Source organism: Anolis sagrei, chromosome 5 (genome assembly GCF_037176765.1).
Source record: "Anolis sagrei isolate rAnoSag1 chromosome 5, rAnoSag1.mat, whole genome shotgun sequence".
Taxonomy (NCBI): Eukaryota; Metazoa; Chordata; class Lepidosauria; order Squamata; family Dactyloidae; genus Anolis; species Anolis sagrei.
Window position 1 is genome coordinate 34944299 of NC_090025.1, and position 27761 is coordinate 34972059.

Here is a 27761-nt window from a genome sequence, read left to right on the forward strand (position 1 = left end):
TCAATCTTGTCAGTCAAAAGGCTGCCAGTTCAAAGCTGGGTCAAAGTGAGCTCTGACCTTCGCCCAACTTCCACCTACTTAGGGATACAGAAACAAAAAAAATGTGATTAGGTAAATATGTACTGCTTATAAAAAAGCGGGGGAGGTATTCTGAGGCACCCAGAAGGAATGAAAGAAGTTATGAACTAGCTCTTTGGGAGGGAGATGGAGCGACAGCACCCGCCTGTGCCCAGGACCAAGCACAACACCTCCAAAGATGCCAAAAGATGGTGAAAGCCAATATATCTAATCTATGTATAATTTTCTGTCTAGTTGTGTTTAAAAACAGTATTGAATATTTGCTGCATATGTATGTTCTGTGATCCGCCCGGGATATAAATACTGTAAATAAATAAAATAAATAATTAATAAATCAACCGCTGAGCTGCTGAACTTGCTGACTGGAAGATCTGCAGTTCAAATCCAGGAAGCGGGTTGAATTCCTGTTGTTAGCCCCAGCTTCTGCCAACCTAGCAGTTTGAAAACATGCAAATATGAGTAGATCAATAGGTACTGCTCTGGCGGGAAGGTAACAGTGCTCCATGCAGTCATCCCCACCACAATGCCTTGGAGGCGTCTACAGACACCGCCACCTCTTTTGCTTAGAACTGGAGATGAGCACCACCCCCCAGAGTCGGACATTACTAGACTTATGGGAAACCTTTACCTTTAGCTTTAAAAAATGATCCAAATCATTTTACAAACATAACAGGTTAATTTACCCACTTCCCAAAGGCCCCACCACCCCAGAAACATCTTTTAATGGGCACAAATCAATTTAAAATACTAGGAAATGATGATAGAAGTGATATTGTATGACATCCATATGAAACCGGCATGAAACACAGGTTTTAAAACAGCTCTTTGTATAATTGCCCAGTCTTGCACCCTGTTTTATGAGTTTGGGAGGACAAATTGTGATAAATTACCACCTTTTATGGCAAGAATATCCTCTAGATCAAATGCCCTTCTACACATGAAGGACACATCTGGATTTAGCTTAGAAAACTGTGTATCATTCGAAACACGTAGGAATTTAACAGATGAAATAAAAGGAAATGGTTCCTTTTAAACTATAAGCTGCTTTCAGTGCCTACTGTGTTTAAGGGACAATGATAACGATTTTCTTCCAATGAAACCAAAATGAGGTATGTGAATACCAAAGCAACTGACCTATCTTAGGTACTACTTATACATTTGAATACTTGACCTTCCAAAATAATGTAACTTTCTGTGTAAAATAGATTGAGCCACTTTACTGAGTTTTCAATAATAAGACTGCAGTCTTAGCCTCGTATAACTCAATTGTACTTACTCATCAAGTTAAAATACAAAGGATTCAAATTATCCCAATTACTCTGTACAAATCGTGTAGCTTTACAATGGTCAGATAAAACATATATTTAGCTTAATTTAATTGTTAAACCCAACTAGAGTAGGTCCATTAAATAAAGGGAACTTATAAAAGTGTTGATTTACCAAGTTCACATTCGTTCAGTGGGTCTATTGTAGTGGGGATGAACAATTGGATTCAGCCCTCAGCTTACTGCAGTCTTCCAGATGACCTTGAACTGCAGCTCCCAGTATTTTTTACCCACGAGCTCTGCCGATTTGTACACTATACATCTGGTTTATAAAAGAAGTAGCATGCAGTCAACATCTGGAACACTGAATTTGCTCATCTTGTTTATAAAAAAATGTAAAAGGGTTCCAAATATCAATGCTTACTCTGTATATAGTATTCAAAATTAGTGTGATGACTTATTTTCCTTTATAAAAGTTAGGGTTTCTTTCTTTCCAATGCTTAGAAATAAATTGGCCAATACAAAATAAGCAAAATTATATTGGACTACTTTCTCCTTCACTTAGAATCCCTGTGATGACAAGCGGCACAGAGATATCTGGTCTAAAGAAAAAACCTGTGATCGTTTACCAAAATTCCTGGTAATTGGACCTCAAAAAACTGGTGAGAACTTCTGGTATTACATCTATATACTCAACATTGCTGATATATTTTAAGTTACAGGGGGAAATATGTGGTTCCCCAGATGATGTTGAATTAGCATCTCCCAACATTTCTCATCAATAGCTATTCTAACCAGGGGTAGTTCTACATGGACACAATATCCCTGGGCTGATCCTTAGCATCAGAATTTGGATTGGCTGCAGGATGAACCTTACCGCCAGTCCCAGGCCAATCTGGAAGTGAAAAGAAGTCATTACCACCAGCCTCTGGGAAAATGTGGAGACAGGAAGGAGTCCTGACCACCCCCCTGGTTCTCATCATAGCAAAATGGCTAGTGGCTATCGCTCATCACCTGGACTCATGTTGTACAGGTGCCAGAGAAACTTGGGAGGAGGGAGGGAGAAAAAGAAGAATCACTTCTGCTCTCCCTGCCCAATTATTCTTGAAAGTTGTTGCAGACACTCCAGGCAACGAGTGTTGGCCACCAGCCATTTTGTGCCCAGTGGCCATCGCTGCAATGAGAACAGGAGGGGAATGGTAAATGCCATCCTGTATCACGTGAGGAACACAGGATGGCCATGAAAACAGTTGCAGTCAGTTCTGTCTCACAACCATCCCAACTGTTTACATGGACCCAAAGTCAGTTTGTTCCAGGTTCTTGTGGGAACTCCAATGCTATCTGCAACTTTTATTAACATTGTTTAAGGCCACATTAAGTGGCCTTGGTCTGCTGTAATCCAAATCAGTTGTATGCATCATGTAGCCACCACAGAGCTGATCCTACCCTCCTGAGAGTGGCAGTGTAAAGGGCAATGTGATTCTTAGACCTGTGAATGTACCAAATAGAAAATGCTATCCCATATTATGTTTTTCCCCTACTAGATGTCTTTCTGATCTATCATAACCATTCAGCTAACCATTTGTCGGGGGTGCTTTGATTGTATTTGACAGGGGTGGATCTAGATGATGATTTCCAACTCTATTATTCTATGATTCTATATATGCTGCCTTTTTAGCACCAAATGTTTGCTTTTTTTAACAATGGCTCACATACAGCAGTGGTTCTCAACCTGTGGGTCCCCAGATGTTTTGGCCTTCAACTCCCAGCAGTCCTAACAACTGGTAAACTGGCTGGGATTTCTGGGAGTTATAGGCCAAAACACCTGGGGGACCCACAGGTTGAGAACCACTGATGTACAGAGGACAGAGGGCAGATGTTTTCAGCTATTGCAGATTGGCTTTAGTTTTTTAAAAATCAGCTTATCTTTGATCCAAGAAATCTTACTAAATACAAGCTTTTTTCCAGTTCATCAAATAAAGCTTTGTAAACATTTCATATATTTTTCAGTTATTTCGTGGCAAAAATAGGTATAATGTTCACTAGAGACTATGAGAAAAACAGCTGCTTTGTTTTACATGAAATCAAGACCAGCTGGCCGAATGTGTGTCTTGTCTCAGTTATTCAATTTCTTAATTCTCTTTGCAGGCACAACAGCTTTGTATTTGTTCCTGATTATGCATCCTTCCATCATTAGTAACTCCCCCAGCCCCAAAACCTTTGAGGAGGTACAGTTCTTTAATAGAAATAACTACCACAGGGGGATTGATTGGTAAGATGGGTTACTAGTATAAACCTAACATTTCTATACTGTGCGCAATATAAAAATGGCATTACCATATCTAATGTGAGTGTGTATGTGCAGAATAAAATGGACTTTACTAAAAATTAAATGTGTGCAAATAACCTCAGCTAGTATCAATACAATAAATACCTGTCTGTGATTTCTTGTTTTGTTTCTCCTTTGTTTTTAGAAAACACATCCATATCAATTATACACTTAGGACTGTTTGAGCTCTTAGAATATTGATTAGATTTCAGTTCAGGGTATTCAGCTGTGCGCTAACAGGCAATCGGATATTGTATAGGCACTTAAAAGTTTAAGCCTAACTAAAACAAAGTGTATCACCGCTGGAGGCAGAGCTCCCCTCCTTTTGCCCCCTTCCAGGGCCATCTGACATTAAAAGCCATGGTTCCACATCTTCATATCTCATTTTTCTCCACCTGATACTTCACGCAAGGACTCAGTTGTATTCTTACTTCCATGGAGAAAGTGAAAGAGGCAAGAAGCTCTGGGTCAGCTTTTGCAGGTGCCAGATGAGTCCTGGGATTGGGACTCAGATATTGCCTACAGACTCTGTAAGGTTTTGCTCGTCTTCACTCTTGCCCACAGGGGGAAAGAAAGAAAGAACATTAAGATGGCACTTGCAGGATTCTCCTGCCCCCAGACTTTTAATAGTAGTTTGTAAACTTGACTGGAAGGGGTTTTGATGTATTATGTAGATGAATCACAAATTATCTGCAGTTTGAAACAGAAGGAGATATCAGAATATGACTTATGTGATACCTGGAATCACACACACCCAGAATTGTTCCTAGAAGTTGGATGGAGAAAATAAATGAAACAACTACAAACCAATTGGCTTGAATTTGCTTCTGTAGCTATCCATGTAAGGCTGGGGAGGAAGGAGGCAACATCTCCCCCCACTCCCCCACCATGAAAATTATTACTTTAACAAAATTCTGGGACTACCATTTAATGTTTTGAATAGATAACTCCCTCCACACACACACAAGTTTAACATATTAAAAACAATTTTTCAAAATCAGAAGTAGACATTTCCCCACCATCATTTTATCTAAAGAAGTCTATGCACCCTGCTTTAAGGAGTATTCAGTCCACACCCACTTTTGCAAACAGGCATTAAGATTTAGGTTTGGTGAAAAAAATACTCGAGATTCAGTGACTTTAGGTGCAAGTGGGGATGTTTGCCTTCCCTAAGAAGAGAAATATCTATGTATATTCCAATGTTCCTTTCCCACTTTGCATTTTCACTCCAAATTTCAGATGACAGGAGGTATCACAATTTCGTCTTTGAACATCTCAAAGAACCCGTTTGTCCATTTTAATCAATATTGTATTCTTAAACAGCTCTTGGGAAAACAGACTTTGGGCAGTTCCAGACAGAGGAAAAGTCCAGATCAGGGTGGATTGTAGTCCGCACACCATCCCAAAAGCCCACACTTTCTGTGGGTGTTGTCTACATGTCCTCCCAGTACCTACTGGGAGAACAGGAAGACAATCCCCATGCCCTCCCCAAACCTCTTTAATAACCCTTTTAAAAAGAAAATAACTTACGGGGCCAGCATTTCTCTGCTGCCAGCCCTCTCCTGGTGCTTAGGAATGATGTGCCAGGAGAAGGGGGAGGAGGAAAATTGCTCTTGCCCCCTCCCCTTCTCCTGGCGAGTCATTCCTAAGCACCAGGAGAGGGCCGGCAGCAGGGAAATACTGACCCCATAAGTTTTCTTTTGTAAAGGGTGTTTTTTTTTTGGGGGGGGGAGTTGGGGGGGTTGGTGCCCTCATGGTTTTCTGGGCTAATTTAGCCCAGAAAAATGTGAGACTACTGTCTGGACTGCTCCCCCAGGAAATAGTGAGTTTGACCCATGCCTTTCAAGAAGGCACACATTGAATCTACTATCAAATTAATTTGGAGCAAAGCAGAGTTTTCCTGCTTTGTCCTAAATTAATTTGTTTTTGCTAGGGGTGTCATTTGGACGTCCCCCACCCACAAAAATCTGGGAGCTTGCATACTTTCCATGCTGTGTGGACCTGCCCCTTGTGAAGTATCAACATTCACAGCAGACTTGGGTTTTTTTCCTTTTGTCACAGTAGTTTGAAAGAAATAAATCTATTATTCTTTGACAAAAATATGATTGAATGGTTGTCCAGTTCCTGCAAATTTAATCGTAGGAAGATTACATCAACAAAATCTCCAATTCCATACCTTCCATAAAAAATGTCATTTTGATAAGTACTTGTAAGCATCTCTCCTTGGATTTAGCAAATATGATTTAGCTGACAAAGTGCAAAGATTAGACTGACAATAGTATCTACGACTGTTATTTTTTTCTAGCAAATATATTTGCTAGAAAATATATCTGAGTGTGGTTTTTAAGACTTCTAAACTGTTCTTCTAAACTGTTCTAAGAAGTATATTCTTTTTGTAGGTACATGGACTTTTTCCCTATGCCATCCAATGTCACAACAGACTTTCTATTTGAGAAGAGTGCCAACTATTTCCATTCTGAAGAAGCCCCTAAAAGAGCAGCTTCTTTGATTCCCAAAGCAAAGATTATCACTATTCTCATTGATCCATCAGATCGAGCATACTCTTGGTATCAGGTGGGAAATTTAAGAATTAATATAGGTAGTATATTAAAATATAGCAAATGATTGCAGGTTATTTAAATGTTTAAATATGTTTACATACTTTCTTGCCAACTTTGCACTAAAGCTGTGAACAAAACTGTATATTCAGCCTCCAAACATAGCTCATCAGCTTTGCCAATTTATTGGAGATGCCTTGTGAGTCTCATTCAAAAAACAGGTATAGGTTCACCTCTCTGAAATAAGGCAGCATCTCAGCAAGACAGTTCATCAAATATATTGGACCTAAACACAGTAAAAAAATTAACATTTATTTCTACATAGTTTTATATAGTTCTTTCCATTTTTTACACCAAAGTTTCTTAACCATGTTCATGGAGTCCATTCATACTATATAATGGTAGCACTGCATTCCACTGTAATTGTCATGATAACATCCCTGTGGAATCCTGGGTTATGTAGTTTGGTGAAGCATTAGAGTTGCCTGGCTACCTCTCCTAAATACCCCATACTAAATTAAAAGTACCAGGCACTGCACCATGGCATTAAAGAGAAATTTTAGCACTATTGTTGTGTAGTGTGAATGAGGACCCTGTGGTGGTTAACAGCTTGGGAATATTTATTCAATTCATGTATTTCATTTTACTTGGATTTTTTCTTGTTTATATGAAATATCAGGAAAAATAACATTTAAATGTAATTTTTATTAAATGGAATTAATCTTTTATAAGTTTATATGCATATGTATTTCTGTTGAGAGTGTCCATCCGTCTTCTAAAAGGATCTATGATTCAAAAAGGTTAAGAACTACTATCCTTTTGTGTACAGCCCATTAGCCTTTTATTCAAAGCAAGCTATGTGGTGTCTTTATTGGAATTTATCATACACTTTTAAAAATACATATGCTTAATCAGACTAATCTACATAAATTAAGAGTCTAGAATTTTTACACATAATTAGTCTGGGCATTATACAAGCAAGCAGCTTAGAAATAAAGGAGGCATTCCTATAGACTGAACGTCTCCTTACAAGTCCGCTATCATGACAAAGAAGAATCCTTTTAATATTCTGTGTGGCCACTCTGCTTTACAATGACTGTTCTTTCTACAATATTACCTTTACAGCATCAGCGATCACACAAAGACCCAACTGCTCTAAAATTCACCTTCTATCAGGTGATCACTGCTGGCCACCATTCTTCACCTGACCTTAAGGCTCTGCAGAAGAAATGCCTGGTACCTGGATGGTATGCCACCCATATAGAAAGATGGCTCACTTACTTCCCAGCTTATCAGGTAAACAACAGTATTTTTAAATAACTATCCCATATCTCGTTGGATGTTTTCTCAAATAATATTTTAATTAGATATTGTCCAATTGGTTAAAGAGAAAAAGGAATATATAAACAAAAAGAAAAAAACCATTTTTAAAATAATAGAAATGAATAAAAGAGCAGGAAAAAAGAATTAACATTCAACTTCCAACTAAAGTTTGTTATACATCTTATTATAGAAAATAATATTCAACTGAAACTGAACCCATAATTGTTTTACTAAAATTAAAAAATGAACAAATTGAGAAGAAACAAAAAGTATTAGTATAAAAAATATATAGTGTTTATAGCTGAACAAATTAATTTTCAGCCTTTTCTGCATCAAGCTATGTATCTGGCTCCAAAATTTCTTGGACTTCCCACAAGTGAGAAAATGTTACAACCTGCTCACTTTTCCCATTTTGGCTAAGTTTTTGGGAATTTAATTCCTATGATACATCATTTTATAGAAATTTCCTTTAAGATCATAACATAATGTAAATCTAACTCTCTTTGACCACATTTTTCACATTGTGCCATATATTATTTCAGAAATTCAGAGACCACTTTAACATGCACTTGTTAACATGTTCCTCTTCCAATTCAATTTTTAACAAAGTTTTATCTCTTGTCAATCAAATATTCATCGTCTGCACATAACTGCATCTCAAATTCAGATTTATTCTTTTCAAAACCATACATTTTTAATATTTTTTTTATTTTTTCAAATATTTGTCTATATCTTTTTGAATATTTTCTTGTTTCATTTGCCAAGTTGATAAAAGGTCTACAAACCAACTGCTTTTGGGAATGAATGTGGGAGTTATATGGGAGTTATATGTAGTCTGGAGAAGGGAAGATGGAGAGGTGATATAATAGCTATCTTGAAATATCTGAAGGGCTATTATAGATGATGGAATGACCTTGAGTTCTGCTGCTTCAGCAGATAGGATCCAAACCAATGGATAACAAATTTGGAAAGAGGAGATTTTGACTAGCTAGGATTTCCCTGATTGTGAAGAAACAGTTCATGAAGATAGTTGTCTGTTCCTTGTGGACAAGATTAAGAAAGCCACCAATTGATTCAAAGCCTTGAAGTATTTGTTTGATTTATTGAAGATCTAAGCAATATTAAAGAACTTGGTTAAACTTTTCAAGTTTCTAAAGACTTTGTTTAGGGAAATCCAAAGGGCCTCTAATCCGAGGCACCCCCGGCGTCCCGTTGGGCATACAGAGAACACGTCCTGTCTACAGACTCTTTCACAGGCCCAGCACAACTATGAAGGGCAAAATTTTGCACTTAAGGAATGTGTATTTGACAATAGTGTTTATTATTTGAATAATTGTCTGGATATCACAAATAGTAGGGTCTTAGAGGGATATTTTGACATAAAGTAATGGTGATAATGATTACATGGCATGCTGCTGTATTTTTCCTTCCCTTATTTTGAAATGTGTACACTTTCTGCCCCTCTAAGCTCACTGGGGTCCTAGGAGTCCCAAGCAGGGCCTGCACAATGAGCTTTCATACAAAAGGGCACAAGCCATCTTTTCATTATTGTTATAATTCCCACTGAGATCATCTCCAATTTACAGAGTACTGTGAATCACTCTCTGTCAGCTAGTGGATGCCTCAAAATGCTTGGTCTCAAGCTACCAGCTCTCAAATCTGCAGTCCAGCAGGTTTATATCCTAGAGATTTCTGCTCAGCCATGATGGTCCTAGCGGATAACAAGCAATTAAATTATGGCACATGCCCAAAAAACTGAGTTTCTTGCTCTATTTGTGACAGTAACTGTCACTAAACTGATTTATATTCTTCAAAGATATGCACATATACATTACACTGTTTGCTCTTTCATCAAAGCTTCTTTTGAGTTCATTTTCAGTACGAATCACGTTTGGTTTCCTGCTGATAGATCTAATTTGTCTAGGTCTTTCAGCTTTATTTCTCTGCCTTCACTGATGTTCCAAGCAGCTTCCAATTTAATATTATTTCAGATTTAATTAGTGAGCCATTTACCTCTTTCCTGGATCATTAAAGGTGGTGATAAATATGAATGGACTTATTACTGATCCCTGGGGCACCTCTCTTCCTTTTAAACACTAAGCTTCATATACATGAAAAAATGAGCTTGAAGTTTGACGGAATATGAATTTTAAATGCAGTTTTCATAGCTAACTTTTCATTTTTTTTGTTCCTCTTTTCCCCTTAGTTGCTAATTATAGATGGGCAGCAACTAAGAAATGACCCAGCAATTGTGATGGACGAAGTGCAGAAGTTTCTAGGAGTTACTCCTCATTATAACTACTCAGAAGCCCTAACGTGAGTTAATTCCATGTTTTCTTTATTGAATATGCATAGTGAGCTAACATGGTATATTGGTTTAAGCATTGGGTTTTTGCTCTAGAGACCAAGGTTCAAATCCTCACTCAGCCATTGAAACCTACTAGTGTGACCTTGGACAAATCACAAAGGAAGGCAATGGCAAACCCATTCACCATCTTCATAAAGTAGGGGGAAGAGAATCTAAGCAATTACCTGCCAGTCAGCCTGACATCAATACTAGGAAGGAATCTCAAACAGATATTAAGCAGCAGTGTACATATTTACAATGGAATGCCATGATCACTAAAAGTCAACATGGGTTTCTTTAAAACAGGTCATGCTAGAGTAATATGATTTCTTTCTCTCTGTGTTTATATGGAGCTACAGATCTGGTATCGGAAAGGAATGCTGTAAATGTATCATACCATCTTTTCAGTAAGGACCCCCATGATCTTCTTGCAAACAAACTAGTAAAATGTTAGCTGGACAATACTACTCTTAAGTGGATTAGTAACTCATTGACCAGCTGAACCCAAAGGATGCTTACTAATGACTCCTCCTCATCTCTGAGAAAGTAACTAGTGGGCTATCACAGAGGTTTGTTCAAAATCTTTGACAATTAATTGGATAATGGAATAGAGGAAATGCTTATCAAATTTGCAGGTGATACCAAATTAGAAGGGGTAACTAATACTGCAGAGAACAAAATGAGAATTCAAAATGCCTTTAACAGATTGGTGACCTAAGCTAAAACTAATTAATTTCAACGGTCAGAACAAATGCACTGACATGGCATGGGTGAAACCAACGTTGACAATAGTAGTACATGTGAAAGGGGTTTAGGAATCCTAGCAGACCACAAGCTGAAAAGAAATCAACAGCAGGATGCAGCAGCTTAAAAAGTCAATATGATTCTGGACTAGATCAGCAGGAGTATAATGTCTGAGGCCAGTTCACAGTCCCTCAGACTGTTGGAGGGCTGGACTATAGTTTGAAAAATAAATAAACTAATTCCTATGCACACTGCACAGATTTTAATTGTAGTGCAAAAAAAAATGAAAGAATAATACAGTATTTAAAAGCTATCATGTCATCTTTTAACTTTCTCTTCTCCAGACTAAACCTACCCAGTTCCATAAGCTGTTCCTCATAGGGCATGGTTTCCAGAACTTTTACCATTTTGGTCACATTTTTCTGAACACATTCTAGTTTGCTAATATCATTCTTGAATTTTAGTGTAAGAAACTGGACGTAGTATTCTAGGTAAAGTCTGACCAAAGCAAATGGCCATATTTAAATATTTGAAAAGATGTCATATTGAAGATGGAAACTGATTTTCTGCTGCTCCAGAAACTATGACATGCAGCAAAGGGTTCATACTATAGGAAAAAAGATTCTACCTAGACATAAGGATAATATTCCTGATAGTAATTGCTGTTTGATATTGGAATATGCTATCTCAGAGTATGTTAGTTTCCTTTTTGGGAGGTTTTTAAACAACTGCTGCATGGCCATATGTCAGGAGTGCTTTGATTGTGCATTCCATCATGGCAGGGGGGTGGACTGGATGGCTTTTGTAGGCTCTTCCAACTTTATCGTTCATCCTATGATTATGATCCTGGCTTATCCTGAAGCTAGCAATCATAGTTCTCCAATTTAGACAAAATAGGACATTTTGTTTAGTTTTAGATAGCCTTGTTTCATTTGTTTGGTCAGGTAAAGAAGAAGGAAGGGGACGAATATGAAGACAAAGGGTTTGTTTAAACCTCAGCTTGTGAAGTGAATATGTAGTACTTTTACCAAGCATTGTGGATCTGATTTCTCACCTTAGAAAAGGCTAACGGAACTGCACAAGAAGTACACTAACATGCTCTTCTCTGCTTCTGTATTTATATTTTATCTCAAGTCCTTTAACAGGGTTGTGATCATCTGAACTGGATTACTACATGTTTTGTTTTTAAGAGCTTTCTCCACTTCATTCCCACAGAAAAAAATCTGCACTTATATAGGAACTGTTGACATCAGGATTTCCTATTCTGGGTGTTAACAAGTTACAATTCATCTAATTCACAATAAGCCTGACAACTAGGAAGAAAATCATTTCTGTAAATCATGCTTTAAACATGTCTGTGGTGAAGTACTCTATAATGGGCAGACTCTAGGCAGACAAAGGCTGTCTCCAGTGGATTGGTTCTGCCTTTTGAATGAATAAAAAGAGTGGAATGCCTTTCCACCTCTTTGATTTGCAGCAAAAGATTCACCATCTTTTGCTGGAGGAAGAACAGAAACTACATTTCTTTTACGTGTTTGGAGACACAACAATGCCTGTGTCAGGGATACAGCAGCTGCTGTGTATATAATAAATAGTCATGTACACAAACCATTTATATTTAAACATTTATTCACTTGCCCTTAAAATGAGATTGATAACCTTAGTCTTCTCCTTTGTATGAGATCCCATTGTCTGTTTTCATACAAAGCTTTCAGAAAAGAATGGTGTCTGTTCCCAGACAGTTTTTTATTTAAGTCAATTGTGCTGTTTCTTTTCCCCCTTTTTTCTTTTTTGTAGTCAATGTGGCAAAACTGACTTTATCTTCTGTGAGATAAAGTCAAGTGCATTGTAAAGACATAATGGATCAAATTCACCCCTAGAGTAATTCTATTGAGCTTTCAAATGCTTTTACACCATAGCCCTTGACCTGGATGCTGTGAATTATTCCCATCTGCATCTAATTCCATATCCATGCTCTTTTTTCTCTGTCTACTCCCAATTGTGAAAAAAGATTTGTTAAAACATGTGCATTTTAATAACATTTCCTTTCCAACCCTTTAATATAAAGCCAGTAAAATTGCACTGGGGTTATTTTAGCCTTTGGGTAATATTTGTTGGTTTACTGTATGTAGTTCACTTATAAAAGCTGATAAACACCCACCTTTGGTTAATCAGAGGTGAAGACTGATTCTCCGGGTGTTTTTACATTTCCATTCACCTCAGATAGTAGTTCTAGTAATCAGGCATGAATGGAATTGTAGATCTGCATCATCTGGAAGTATCTTCATCCCTATTTTAAACAGTGAGAGACAAATCTTTGAGATAAGTGGACCACAAATGAAGTCCATTTTCTGAGACATGACACTCCATCAGTACTACAACATACACACTATTATGTGCTTAATCTTAGGAGGAGCATCTTGTCTCTCTGCTATTGGGGAAAGATGAATAAGAAGGCCAGCATGGGATTAAGAAGAAATACCCATAAAGAATATATTCCTGAAGCAGGAGACTGTGGATAATAGCAACCCCTATTGAAATGAGTGACTTCTGAAAGAAGTGGTTATAGAGTTGCCCTGGAGGACCTAGAAAATTCCTAGAGGCATATCTCCTGTAGGAATTTCCTATGTCCTCCAGGCAACACACTATAGAACTACCTGGAGGACCTAGAAAATTTCCAGGGAGGACTTTTTTTGTTAGATGCAAGTAGCTGAAATAGTGGGTCTGGAGCTTGTGGATGTTGATTTTAATTAACTTTTCACAGACTGGTTCTGAAAACATGATAAGTTCTGATTTGTTTTAGGCAGCTCTTTTGGACAAACTTCTCTTAATTCCTACACAGGATGTGCTATAGTTCTTCACATATGAGCATATGCCAAATAACCATCATCCATTTCCAAAGACTGAAGTAGGATATAGACAGTTGGGTTGGCTATCTCAAAGGCCATATTCTCCATTCACACAGACACATTTGGTGGGGATGGGAGAGGGGCTGTTCCCCATCTGTAGAACCACCTGCCAGGAGGAGCTAAGCTGACACTATTTCTGTCCTCCTTCTGGTGCCAAGCAGGTATCGTTTTATTTATGGCATCTTCTAGAAGCTCTTCAGAAATGAGTTTTTAATAGGCTGATGAGATACATCTCTTCTTTTTAAAATTGGTTTAAATCAACAGGTGATTTGAAGGCACATGTGTGTTGGTGTGTTATAAGTGTCCCTATATGGTGCTCTTTAAAGATCAAAAGCTGGCCAGTCAAACAAATACTGTGATTCTGTGTGCAAATTTGTGTTGATGGATCATAATGTGACCTCGGTGAATCTGGATTTGAAATAATGCCCACAAATATTGCAGGGGATCAAGGACAGTTTTGAAATTCCATACCTCATACAGATGACTTTCAAGGAGATGAACGGACAAGGAAATGACTGAACTCTTATCATGACAAATAGATCGCATTCAATTAGCAACTACGTTTTCAGGCTCCTCCTAAAGACTGCCAAAGTTGGGGCATGTCTGATGTCCTTGGGCAGTGAGTTCCAGAGTTGAGGGGCCACTTGCTTTGAAGGTGTGGTAGCATAACCACAAGTTTTTTTGACCACTACAGAAAAATAGTATAATTTTGTGTGTACCGCATCTCATTATACAAGGACTTTGAAAATGGTCTTGTGTGATCACCCTGTAACTTCAATGCATTGTGGAAATTTGCAGAGAATAACTTATTTACATACCAGGGATTGTCCATAAAGAGGCTCGAACAGTTGCTGCATTCATGCATCACTTCAACCTTCAAGGAGAGGGCTCAGTTAATTTTTGTGCACCCACTGTTATCACATTTGTGTTTAATTAACAAAACAGTATATTTATTGCCTGGCTTTTGCCTCCTTTGTTCTTGGTGATGTTGGCTTCTCTTTCCTATTCTTTCCTCTTCTCAGCTGTAGACAAGAGTAGCTATACCAAGTGAACAAAGACAGCAAACAGCCAGGCAATGACTTTTTTGTTATTTCTGTTAGGCCTGCTATTTAAGGATTAACAGATATAGCAGCAAGCAAATTCTCTTTATGGGAGAATGGAGTAAGGAAAGGAGATTGTTCAGCAGCAGAAAATTGTAATGGCTGATTGAACCTGCCGTCTCTCTTCCCAGTAATTTCCATATAGATAGATAAACCTGTAAACTAGCTCACAATTTTAGCATATAACAAAGCTTGATTTTTCAAATTACTAAATGAAAGCATTCTTCAATGATATAATGATCATACGTTATATCTTTCAGCTTTGATTCACACAAAGGGTTCTGGTGTCAGCTCCTGGAAGAAGGAAAGACAAAATGCCTTGGAAAGAGCAAAGGAAGAAAATATCCTCCAATGGATTCTGAGGTAAACACTTATTCTTCATCACACTATGAATAAGACCCAACAAGATTTTTGTCAAAGTCTGACTGAATTCATAGGTATTGGTGGGTAAACTTAATTTCACCATAGAAAATGGAAATGATAGACGTTAATTGTACCAACTATGTCATTTATTGGCCCCCTAGCTGCGAAGCAGGTTAAATCGCTGAACTGTTAAACTTGTGGACCGAAAGGTTGGCAGTTCAAATCCAGGGAGCGGGGTGAACGTCTGCTGTTAGCCCCAGCGTCTGCCAACCTAGCAGTTCAAAAACATACAAAATATGAGTAGATTAATAGGTACTGTTTCTGTGGGAAGGTGTCATGAATCTAACCTTTTGCCAGGAAGGCCGAATCCTGGAAAGTCAGTGGCTGACATGTTCAGAGATAGACAGGAGAGTTAAGAGGCAAGAGGGAGGAGTCAGCCGGCTCCTGATTGGCTAGAGCAGTCAGGGGAGGAGTTAGGTTTGAGAGGGGAAAAAGGCTGTGTCTTTTGACAAGCTGGGGAGAAGAGATTTAAACATCGAAGAGTGTAGTAGTACTTTAGGAAGAGGGAGCTGAGAAGATTTTACACAGGGAAGGAAAACTTTTGAAGTGAGCCTTGTAGTTAGAGCATAGGGAAGGCAAAGGTTCCTGGATCACTGTACATAGGGTCAGTGTAGGAAAGCCTGTTTGCTCTGTGAGGCAGTCAGTGGACTGTTATCAGGGACACACTGTGTCAGTGTAGTGAACAGTGTGAAGCAAGGATCTCACAAGAAACAAAAGTTAAAGTCTTAAGACAAGACTGCCTGTTTAACCAGCTAAGCCTCAGTAACCGCATTAAGATTTTGTACCACTCTTTTTAAGAGTTGATTTGTTCACCAAGTTTCAATAAACCTATTGCTTATTTCATCTTTAAACTGCTGTCTGCCTCGGTCTGACACAATCTCAGCAAGGATGAGAGAGCGGATCTGGCATGCATTACCGAGACCTGGTTGGACGAGGTGGGGGGTGTAAACCTTTCCCAGCTGTGTCCTCCAGGTTTTGGAGTGCATCAACAGGCCAGACAAGGGGGGCGGGGAGGATGGGTCGCAGTGGTCTTCCGGCAATCCATCGCCGTGACCAGATGCGTTGTCCCGCAAGCTTCTGGGTTTGAGTGCGTCCACTTGAGGGTGGGGAGCCGTGACAGTGTGGGGTTCCTGCTGGTGTATCGCCCACCCCGAGATCCAGCAGCTTCCCTGTCTGAGTTAGCGGAAGTGGTCTCTAATTCGGCCTTGGTCTCCCAGCGCCTGGTGGTGCTGGGAGACTTTAACATCCACGCCGAGACCACTTTATCTGGCGCAGCTCAGGACCTTATGGCCACCATGACGGCCATAGGACTGTCACAGATAATATCTGGCCCCACACATCAAGCTGGGCACACTCTCGACCTTGTCTTTGTGGCGGACGATGAATTGATCAGAGTGGAAGATCAAAACATCCTTCCAGTGTCATGGTCTGACCATCATCTGATCACATTTAGACTTACTGCGACCCTAAACCTCCGCAGGGGTGGAGGACAAATTAAGATGGTCCGCCCTAGGAGACTGATGGATCCGGACGGATTCCTGAGGAATCTTAGGGTTCTTCCTGCCTTGGAGCCTGGCGATTCTATCGACGCCTTGGTAACTCTCTATAACGGGGAGATGGCCAGGGCGTTAGATACGATCGCACCCGAACGCCCCATCTCGTTGCGTCGTGACAGGCCATCTCCTTGGTTCACCGAGGAGCTGGCTGTGATGAAGCATACGAGAAGGGGGCTAGAGCGCAAATGGAGGAAATCTCGAGATGTATCTGATCGAACACGGGCTAGAGCCTCTCTTAAGGCATACTCCGTGGCCATACGGGCGGCCAGGAAGTAATTCACGACCGCTCGTATAGCATCTGCAGCAAATAGATCATCGGAGCTGTTTCGGGTCGTGGGAGAACTCCTCCACCCACCTGCAGTGGAGGAGGTCCCTGACGACCCCGCAGCTCGGTGTCGCGATTTCGCACACCATTTTGCAGATAAAGTCACCCAGATACGCCTCGAGCTCGACTCCAATTCCATCGCAGTGCCAGAAGAGGTGACGGAGGCACCTGCTTGTCCAGTTTTATGGGATTCTTTTAGGCTTGTTCTCCCTGAAACAGTGGAGGAGATTCTTGGGGCTGTGAGAGCGACCACCTCATCTCTAGACCCATGCCCATCTTGGCTCATTAAATCAGCCAGAGGGGGGTTGCTTGATTGGTTTGTACTGATTGTCAATGCATCGCTGGAGCAAGGAATTTTTCCATCTAATTTGAAGCAGGCCGTGGTCCGTCCACTTATTAAAAAAGCTTCCCTTGACTCCACGGTGCTGAATAATTACAGGCCGATCTCCAACCTTCCCTTTTTGGGTAAGGTGCTGGAGAGGGTGGTCGCCTCTCAGCTTCAGGGTTTCCTAGACGATACCAACTACCTAGATCAGTCACAGTCTGGTTTCAGGCCTGGTCATGGCACCGAGACAGCCTTGGTCGCCTTGGTGGATGACCTCCGCAGAGAACTGGACAGGGGGAGTGTGACCCTGCTGGTTCTCTTGGACATCTCAGCGGCTTTCGATACCATCGATCATGGTATCCTTCTGGGTCGTCTCTCCGGGATGGGCCTTGGGGGCACGGTTCTGTCGTGGCTCCAGTCCTTCCTGGAGGGACGAACTCAGATGGTGAAGCTGGGAGACGCCTGCTCTGACCCCTGGCCTTTGACCTGTGGGGTCCCGCAAGGCTCTATTTTGTCGCCCATGCTTTTTAACATCTACATGAAACCGCTGGGAGAGGTCATCCAGAGTTTTGGAGTTGGGTGCCATCTCTACGCGGATGACACACAACTCTACTACTCTTTTCCACCTAATTCCAAGGAGGCTTCTCGGGTGCTAGACGAGTGCCTGGCCGCTGTGTCTATCTGGATGAGGAAGAACAAGCTGAAGATCAATCCCGATAAGACAGAGGTCCTCCTGGTCGATCGCAAACCAGATCGGGGTATAGGGTGGTCACCTGTGCTGGACGGGGTTACACTCCCCCTGAAACCACAGGTCCGCAGTTTGGGCGTCCTCTTGGATTCTTCGCTTACACTTGAGGCTCAGGTGTCGGCAGTATCCGGGAGGGCCTTTGCGCAACTGAGACTTGTGCGCCAACTGCGACCATACCTCGTGAAGGCTGATCTGGCTGGGGTGGTCCATGCCTTGGTCACCTCTAGAATGGATTACTGCAATGCGCTCTACGTGGGGCTGCCCTTGAAGACAGCTCGGAAACTTCAATTGGTCCAGCGGGCAGCAGCTAGGATACTAACCGGAGCTCATTATCAAGAGAGGTCTACCCCTCTGTTTAAGGAGCTCCATTGGCTGCCATTTGTTTTCCGAGCCCAATTCAAGGTGCAGGTGCTCACTTACAAAGCCCTAAACGGTTTGGGACCACCCTACCTGCGTGACCGCATCACCATCTACGAACCCACGCGCTCGTTACGGTCATCTGGAGAGGCCCTGCTCGTGATCCCACCCACGTCGCAAGCGCGCTTGGTGGGGACACGTGACAGGGCCTTTTCTGTGGCGGCCCCCCGACTTTGGAACGCCCTCCCAAAAGATCTCAGACAGGCCCCCACTCTAGCCGTTTTCAGAAGGAACTTAAAAACTTGGGTGTTCCGTTGTGCCTTCCCAGACTAGGAATCCCCACCCCAAGTCCTAGTAGCACCTTAGCATAACAAATTGTCGCTGCACATCGCACTTTTAACCTTACGTGCCTCCTGTCATTCAGCACTTTTAACCCTTGTACCCCAGTGCGCCGGCTGAACCAGTTTTTAATAATGTCCTGATGTACTGCCATTGTTGTTATTTTGCTTATTGTTTGATTTGCTTAGTATTGCGGTGTTATGTTATTTGCTTATTGTTTGATTTGCCTTGTTGTTGTGATGTTATATTCTCTATTGTATTGTGTTTGAGGCTTCGGCCTGTGTAAGCCGCATCGAGTCCTCTGGGAGATGCTAGCGGGGTACAAATAAAGTTAATAATAATAATAATAATAATAATAAGTCTAAAAACAATTCTATTTCAGTCCAGTCCGCAAAAGAAGCAGTTATTAAAGAAGAACTAAGGGCTTGAATGTACTTTGCCTCTTTCACATTCACACTCATGTTTTCCTCAGACATTAATTGAGGTGGTGGCGGCGAAACTACCAATTACATCAGTAATTAACCTCGTTAATACAGTTGGTCACTTGATAGTAATACTGAGGTGGGATAAGAGAGTCTTTCCCCCTTTGTCACAGCCATTTTATCCTTGTTAAAGTAGTGTCCAGCTGAACGTTAACGCTTTACACCGCTGGTAGAGGTGGGATTAGTTGTCCCCTCTGCCAAGAGAACGTTGATCTTTATTACACTGGTGGGCAGTGGTGGGATTGCTTGTCCACCCTGCCTAGCTGTTGTTGATCTTCGTTATAGAAGGTAACGGCGTTTCGTGCAGTCATGCTGGCCACATGGCCTTGGAGATGTCTATGGACAATGACGGCTCTTTGGCTTAGAAATAGAGATGAGCACCAACCCCCAGTCAGACATGACTAGACTTAATGTCAGGGGAAACCTTTAGCTATGTCATTTATTCCACAATTATCCATCCAAGTGGCATTAGTTTTTTATGCATTAAGCCTCTCTTACACAAAAATATACTATACGATATGATGTTAATATATTTTTTTCATTACTTGGAAATATTCAGAATTTTATAGGTGAGCTTTCTTAAACATTCTTTGAGTATCTGCTCTATCAGCTGTAGCATAGAGAAAAGACTCCAATTTTAGACTTGCTCTTCTTGATTTCCACCAATCAAATACTTGTCTTCAGAGCAACCATTTCAGGTCCCTTTTGGTAGAATTCAAATACATAGCCATGTTAGTCTGGCTCAATATGCAAGGAGTCCTTTGAGACGTACTGAGAGAAAGAATACTGAGAGTATTTGATCAGTTGCCAGAGTGGAACTTGCATCTGATGAAGTACACTCGGTCTATGAAGCTTATGCTACAAACATTTTTCTCTCAATAAGTCTCAAAGGTGCTACAAGATACTTTGCATGAGGTCCCACTTGTTAATTTTGAATAACCAACTCCCAGGCCGTCAAACTGTTCTTGGTTAGAATGAGTGAATTAATTCAATCATGTTAGCTTCAGATTTGCTTTGAGCATATAAATGTACATTTTTTGTTCCTGAATTTCCAAGCGTATGTATAAGAGTACATGGTAGGACTCTCCAAAATGATAATATTACTGAAATTAGTTATTTAATGAATTGAGTCACCTGACTTTTTCTTCTATAGATATACAGTTCTAGCTGCTAGAGAGAAAAAGGGAGCTCATAGTCTGAATGCATGAATGTGGATAGTTCCCCATCCTCTTTGCTGAGCATGACAAACCTGAAAGGTTACACATGTCTCTGTTTTAGTTATTCATGTCCTAATATTTATTTCCAAATGTGTTTTTAATAAAATGCATAGTATACTGTTCAGATCCAAATAAAAATAATATGAAGGCACCATAGTATTTCCTCAAATAACCTGTCAGCTTTTGTGTCCATCAGTGCAGGGTTTTCCTGTCAAGCTACTACAGAGATCATAATGTGGAACTGTCAAAGCTTCTCCACAAATTGGGACAACCCCTGCCATCATGGCTGAGACAGGAGCTGCAAAAAGTGAGATAGCACTGGGGAAAAGAAGTTTCATATAAGAGCTCTCCTTCACTTCAAACGTAATCAGACCTAAAGTCTCCAGAAACTGGCGGAAGACTGTTGGGAAATATGTCTCTTCAAAAGAGAACAAAGAAATGAGGTTTGTGACATGGGTTGGCAAGCTGTCTACACAAGCATCCGGGGAGAGATGGATTTTGGAACAATTTTTGGTTTTATGAAGATTCTAATAGAGTACAATATACGAGAAGGTGCCAGATGCATCAAAATGGGAGCTGCACAGCTGTCCAGGTGTACCCCTATATAATTACCACTCATTTCAGTGGGGCTGCTACAGAAGAATTTGAGATGATTGCGCCTATGGAGTGTTGTGTGTCTGTGTGAATGACAACTGGTTTCAGCTTCAAAGGCAAAGATACACAACTGTTCAAAAATGCCGCACTATTTACAGTTTTAAATATTATATTCATATCAGTTGAAGAATATTGTGTCTCATGTCAATTTTGTAACCCACTGTCTGCCTGCTTAGTTTTTAAATTGTTTAATTGATGTGTCTTATATTATTTTTTTTAAAAGAGGAAAGATGTAGCACACAGTGCCAGATGTGCCACCCCCCCCCCCACTTTCCAAGCTGATTTCTAAAATAGGGAAAAAAATTATAAAGAATTATAAAGTTTGGAATGAAAGTACACATTTTAGGAATACACAATTAGTGAAAAATAGAACCATTAGCTTTTTTCATGACAGGAGTGATTTAAGAAACTGCAAGTCACTTCTAGTGTGAGAGAATTGGCCGTCTGCAAGGGCATTGCCCAGGGGATGCCCAGATGTTTTGATGTTTTAGCATCTTTTGGGAGGCTTCCCCCATGTCCCTGCATGGGGAGCTGGAGCTGATAGAGGGAACTCAACCCTCTCTCCCCGGATTTGAACCACTGACCTGTTGGCCTTCAGTCTTGCCAGCACAAGGTCTTGCCCTTTGCACCACTGGGGGACTCCTTACCATTAGCTAAATGTGCAGGAGGGATCTACGAGAATAAATTACAATACGTAATAGATCTGTGTGATTAAATTATTTTGCCCCAATCTATAGAGCTGGGAATAGCTGTAACACTGTGGACCCTATATTTTCTGGAAAGGTGTGCTGTTGGGAGAGAAGCGTGCCTGGATTGATTCTCTGTCTATCCAGCAATTAATGGAGCAGGGACTCCACATTTAGCTCAGGGCCAGCACTGCAAATTCAACCCAGATTAGGATTTTTCCTAATCATGCTTCCTTATGTATTTCATGTGCGTTTGTAGGATCAGGGCTTTGGATGCTGAAAGAAACAAGGCATTGACACCACTCACAAATTGTTTTATTTGCATAGAAGAACTTGTAAGCTATGCAAATGAACCCAACAGGGTCTATGTTTTTGTGAAGTAAAATGATTTAAAACAGTAGAATCCAAGCCCATTCAAGTGTTACACACATCAGACTGTGAAAGTATAATGCCAGTGCAATTCGTGTGGTGTCTTATGTATTAATTTGGGTAGCTTTTGTCACTACATGGGATAAGTAAACACATATTCTGGATGTTTTCAGCTGCCTGAAATGGGAAAATATGCCACTGACATCAGATTTAGTAATCTTTCATCAACAGAAGAAGGATTATGATTTATCACTTTAAATAATCTGATTTAGTAATTTACTGTTACTGTTGTCTATGTTGGTTGATATTTTGGTTGGTTTTTTTCTTCTTCTGTGCAATCTTAAATGCTTAAAAGTACATGAACGGACTCAGTTTTTATTTAAACGTGCTCAGACTTTAGAAAGTATTAAGATTTTTTCCATGTCAGGAGCGACTTGAAAAACTGCAAGTCACTTTTGCTGTGAGAGAATTAGCCGTCTGCAAGGACATTGCCCAGGGGACGCCCAGATGTTTTACCATCCTGTGAGAGGCTTCTCTCATGTCCCCACAAGGAAAGCTGGAGCTGACAGATGGGAGCTCACCCTGCTCCCCAGATTCGAACCACCAACCTTTCGGTCAGCAGTCCTGCCGGCACAAGGGTTTAACCCATTGCGCCACCGGGGGCTGCAGTATTAAGCTTATAAACACATTGTATAGCTATTATTCTGATTTTCAAAATTTTTCCATTACTGTAAGTTACCTCTCCATATCCACAAATTCAACTATCTACAGCTTAAAAATACTAAAAAAAAATTGAAAAAGCAAACATTGATTTCCCCATATTAGATAAGCACCTTGAGTATGCACAAATGTTAGTCCGGGACAAATGCCAGTGGATACCAAGGGTCCGCTGTATTTAAGACCATTTACTGTTTTCCTAAAAATTAACTATTTATTTGGTTCAGGCATACAATAACCCATATTGTTCCTGAATAGGCTTGTATTCCATTGCACTGCAAAAGCATTCAAAAATCCAGAATGGCATTTAATACATTGTCTTTCTTTAAATGGCAGCTCAAATCCCAGCATATATTTTTAGACATTTAATTTAAGCTAGGCATTTCTTGTGAAAGAGACATTGAAAGCTGCCTATCTGAAACCGTTGTGCTAGTAGGAAATGAGTATGGATATTTGTAGCAAGTATTAATGGGAAAGGAAGAGAAAAACAAACCAAAAACGGATGTCAGTCGATCAATCCAAGCAAACGCCACGGTTCCGCTGCATTATTTGCCTAGTCCTATACATAAGGAAAAAGAAGTGGAAGCAATCTTCAGAATATATTGTACAGATTATACTTTGATATTGCTGAAAAACGTGAAGCTTCCTCAGGAAGAGTAAGATAGATATTTCTGTGTTTATAGATGTAATACTCTTCTCATTCATATTGAATGAAAATTGCTGGAAATGTTTTTTCTCCGTTTTTTAAAAAATAAAGTACAAAACTAGATATTATTCTGAAAGTGGCATGATTTCTGCTGTGCAACAATAAACTCTGATAAGAAAATGGCCTCAGCACTTGGTAGTGACTTTATTCCAATTTACAGATTTCTTTACTATTTCTCCAGCATTTATGGAAACTTGACACCAAGATATAACATACTCAAGAAGCCTGGCTGAGGTTTTTATTTCTGTTTTTTTAAAGCTGTCTGCTGTTTCCAAGTAGATAACATTATTGGGCTGCTTGTGTTTACTATCTTGAGACTTGTTTTTAACTTCAGTGCCGGATTTTCTTTCAAGTACGCTACAACTCCACATTCATACTATTACAAAAAGGAAAAGTAGTAGAGATACTTCTAGCAATTACATTAAATCGTGAAATGTGATACAATAAAAAGAGCCCAGCACTTGCACTATTATTTAAAATAGATACCTACATCCTGCTGCTGCCTGAATAGAAATTGTTTATATAGCAGCAGGTGGGAAGGGCCTCATAGTTACTGATAGAATGTTTGCATGCAAAGGCTTCTCTCTCCATATAGAGCCGTGGTTCCCAACCTGTGGTCCGTGGACCACCAGTGGTCCACAAGAACTAAAATATGGTCCGTGGCCTCACCATATTACACAATTGCAATGAGAGCAACTGGTCTCGTGAGACCCTCTTATAGTGCTGAGGCTTATTAAATATGGATTTTGTGGGCAAACAGATGAGGACTACAGGATGGCATATGTTCTGTATCAGAAACTAGAGCTAATGTGGTCTATCTAATGCAATTTTCTGAATCAGCACCCCAAATAACCAGACCAAATCTAAAGTTGACCAAAAACTGATTTGTGACCCTTTTGGTACTAATGTTGGAAAGTGGTCCCTGGTCAAAGTAGTCCCTGGTCAAAAAAAAGGTTCGGAACTACTGATATAGAGAATCTTCAGGAAGAATTTGACATCGAAAGCATATGCGACTACTATTGGAAACATCTCAGTAATACCTATAAAATCAAGTTCACATTATGATGACAGCACACTATTGTTGCACTTACTTGTCAACAAGTTATGACTTCAATTTATCAAGTTCGTATAGAATCATAGAATCATAGAGTTGGAAGAGACCACATGGGTGGTGGCCCCTCGGCTGTGGAACTCTCTGCCTAAGAATATTAGATCAGCCCCCTCCCTCCTTCAGAAAAGAGTAAAAACTTGGCTCTTCGAGCAAGCATTTGGAACCTCGGAATAAATAGACAAACTTGAATCGGAAAATGACCCAGGAATGGCCGAAGACAATGGAACAGATGAGGATTTGAATAAGTGGACATAGTTTTTTTAAACTGTTATTATGCACTGTCTTTATGTTTAAATGCACTATAATGTTCTTTTTTGCTTATCAATGTATGTATTTTATGGCATCGAATTTTGCCAACTGTGTGTGCCGCCCTGAGTTGCTTTCGGGCGAAATAGAAATAATGTAAATAAATAAATAAATGGGCTATCTAGTCCAACCCTCTATCTACCATACAGGAAAAGCACAAAGTACCCCTGACAGATGGCTATCCAGCCTCTGTTTAAAAGTTTCCAAGGAAGGAGCTTCCACCACTCTCCAAGGCAGAGAGTTCCACTGCTGAACAGCCTTAACAGTCAGGAAGTTCTTATTGTTCAGGTGGAATCTCCCAATTTGAACCCATTGCTCTGAGTCCTACTTTCCAAGGCAGCAGAAAACAAACACTGCCATACAATCCAGATTATATGAGTCTGCACTGCCATATAGTTCAGTTCAAAGCAGATAATCTGGATTTTATATGGTAGCGTAGAAGGGGCCTTAGTTCTGGTTCAGCTCCCCAATCCCTTAAAATTGTTTTACTTTTCCTAATTTGGTGTCATCTGCAAATCCGATAAGCATATCCTCTAGTCCAGTATCCCAGTCCCTGATAATGCTGTTGAATTGCATTTAGGTTACAGCAATAATTATGACAACTTTATGAATGTATTATATCCTTTTGTTTTGTTGATTTGATTTGTTCATAGAGGTCATTGAGATTATTTGAGATTTGGGGACAACATGTTCTAGCTGAAAATGTTGTGGGTGATCCTTTACAGGAATTGCCTTTCTTTCAGGGCGCTTCCACACAGTCATATAACCCAGAATATAAAAGCAGAAAATCCCACTATTTCTGCTTTGGACTGGGTTATCTGAGTCCACACTGCCATATATTCCAGTTCAAAGTAGATAATGTAGGATTTTATTCAGCTGTGTGGAAGTGGCCTCAGATATAATTTGGCTGGTGCTTTCTACTGCAGCGGGTAATAGTATTATCCAGTGGTTTAAAATGTTAATAGTCTGCATGTACAGGCAGTCCCCAAGTTACAAACATCCGACTTACAAATGACTCATAGTTAAGAACAGAGGTGAGCCAAGAAGAAGTGAGAGAAATCTATCCCTTGGAAGGGAACTACGATCATGAAAGAGATTTCATGTGGAAAAGGTGTCTCCACTGAAGCTTTATCACCAACCTTAGCTATAGATATAGATAGTAGGCCTGGGTAACAATGGAAAAATTTGTTTCTAAAATCGATTCATTTTTTGGGGTTTTTTGCGTTTCGATATTTAAAAGAATTCCGAAATTTTCCTTAAAAAAAGTTCGACATTTACGAAATTTCGTAAATGGTAAAAAAATTACAAAACAATAACGAAACAATAACGAATCGATTCGTTAATGGCGGCCGCGATCGCGCAATACGCTAAAAAAACTTCTGAAGCTTCCCTCTCCCTCTGTTGTTGACTGTTGGTGTGATATTATAATTTTTTTCACTAATTAAACAAAAAACAACTATAAAACTTGCCCCAGACATGCAGAAATAATAACGAAACGACCTCAAACCAATAACTAAACGAATACATAACGAAATACGAAGCATTTACGAAACGAATTGAAAAATTCGTTTCGTTTTTAAGTTGCTCCAGAATGGTTCGTTATCGCTTCGTTAACAAAAAAATTAACAAATTTTTAACAAATTACGAATTAACAAAACGAAACCGCCCAGCCCTAATAGATAGATATTGATACAGATGACATAGATGAGAGAGAGAGAGAGAGAATCTGTGAAGCCAGAGCACCACCCAGTGGCCAGGCTGGTTTGTGCATTAGTGTTTGTGAAAAAGGCTACATCATAAAAAGCAGCATTTGCTAGTCAATGTTTTATGAATAAAACATCTTGAAATGGATATAGTGTCAACCAAAGATATATGTATATGCTGGAATTCAACAGAGCTTCATATCAGTCCTCTACTTCTTGTTGCACCTCATACAAGCCCAAGTTTTCTACAGGAAAGGTTTATTCGGATTATAGCTATACTGTCCTCCATGTTCATTGGGGTTAGAGGCACAATTCAACGCAAAAGTGAAAAACTATTAATAGAAAGATTTTAAAAATCTGACAGAACACTTGTCTAGGAACTTCTAGGTTCTCCAGCACGACTCTATGGTCAACTTCCACTAGATTCACTCTGAGAACCTACAAATACCTAAAGAAGTGTATCTCTATGAATCTCTAGGTCCTCCAGCAAGACTGTATGGTCAGTTTCTAATGAAGCCGATCATAGATTTGCACTGGGAACATTTAAAAATGCTTTTAAAGACTGAGTCAGAAGGTGGGATTGGTGTTTATGTATTTCTTTTAAAAAATAACTATTACATTTAATTCTATTTTCATGTTTATATGTTCTTGGTTTTAAATTGTACTGTGGTGTTGGAGGAAAGTTCTGAGAGTGCCTTGGACTGCGAGAAGATCCAACCAGTCCATCCTCCAGGAAATAAAGCCCAGCTGCTCACTGGAGGGAAGGATACTAGAGACAAAGCTGAAGTACTTTGGCCACATCATGAGGAGACAGCAAAGCCTAGAGAAGACAATGATGCTGGGGAAAGTGGAAGGCAAAAGGAAGAGGGGCCGACCAAGGGCAAGATGGATGGATGGCATCCTTGAAGTGACTGGACTGACCTTGAAGGAGCTGGGGGTGGTGACGGCTGACAGGGAGCTCTGGCGTGGCCTGGTCTATGAGGTCACAAAGAGTCAGAGACGACTGAACGAATGAACAACATATATATATATTTACGACATTTATATGCCGCCCTTCTCACCTCAAAGGGGACTCAGAGCGGCT

The 27761-nt window shown here is 40.1% G+C and overlaps 1 protein-coding gene across 1 annotated transcript in view; it reads left to right on the plus strand.

The window, feature by feature from the left end:
- Positions 1 to 23681, plus strand: part of LOC132776898 (bifunctional heparan sulfate N-deacetylase/N-sulfotransferase 3) — a 96798-nt gene extending 73117 nt beyond the window's left edge. The window contains exons 8-14 of the mRNA XM_060779022.2: positions 1909 to 2005; positions 3492 to 3615; positions 6072 to 6246; positions 7356 to 7526; positions 9760 to 9869; positions 14914 to 15016; positions 20622 to 23681. Coding sequence (XP_060635005.2) covers positions 1909 to 2005; positions 3492 to 3615; positions 6072 to 6246; positions 7356 to 7526; positions 9760 to 9869; positions 14914 to 15016; positions 20622 to 20741 — 900 coding nt within the window. The 3' untranslated portion in view covers positions 20742 to 23681. The remainder of the gene's footprint in view (positions 1 to 1908; positions 2006 to 3491; positions 3616 to 6071; positions 6247 to 7355; positions 7527 to 9759; positions 9870 to 14913; positions 15017 to 20621) is intronic.
- Positions 23682 to 27761: the final 4080 nt, after the last annotated feature.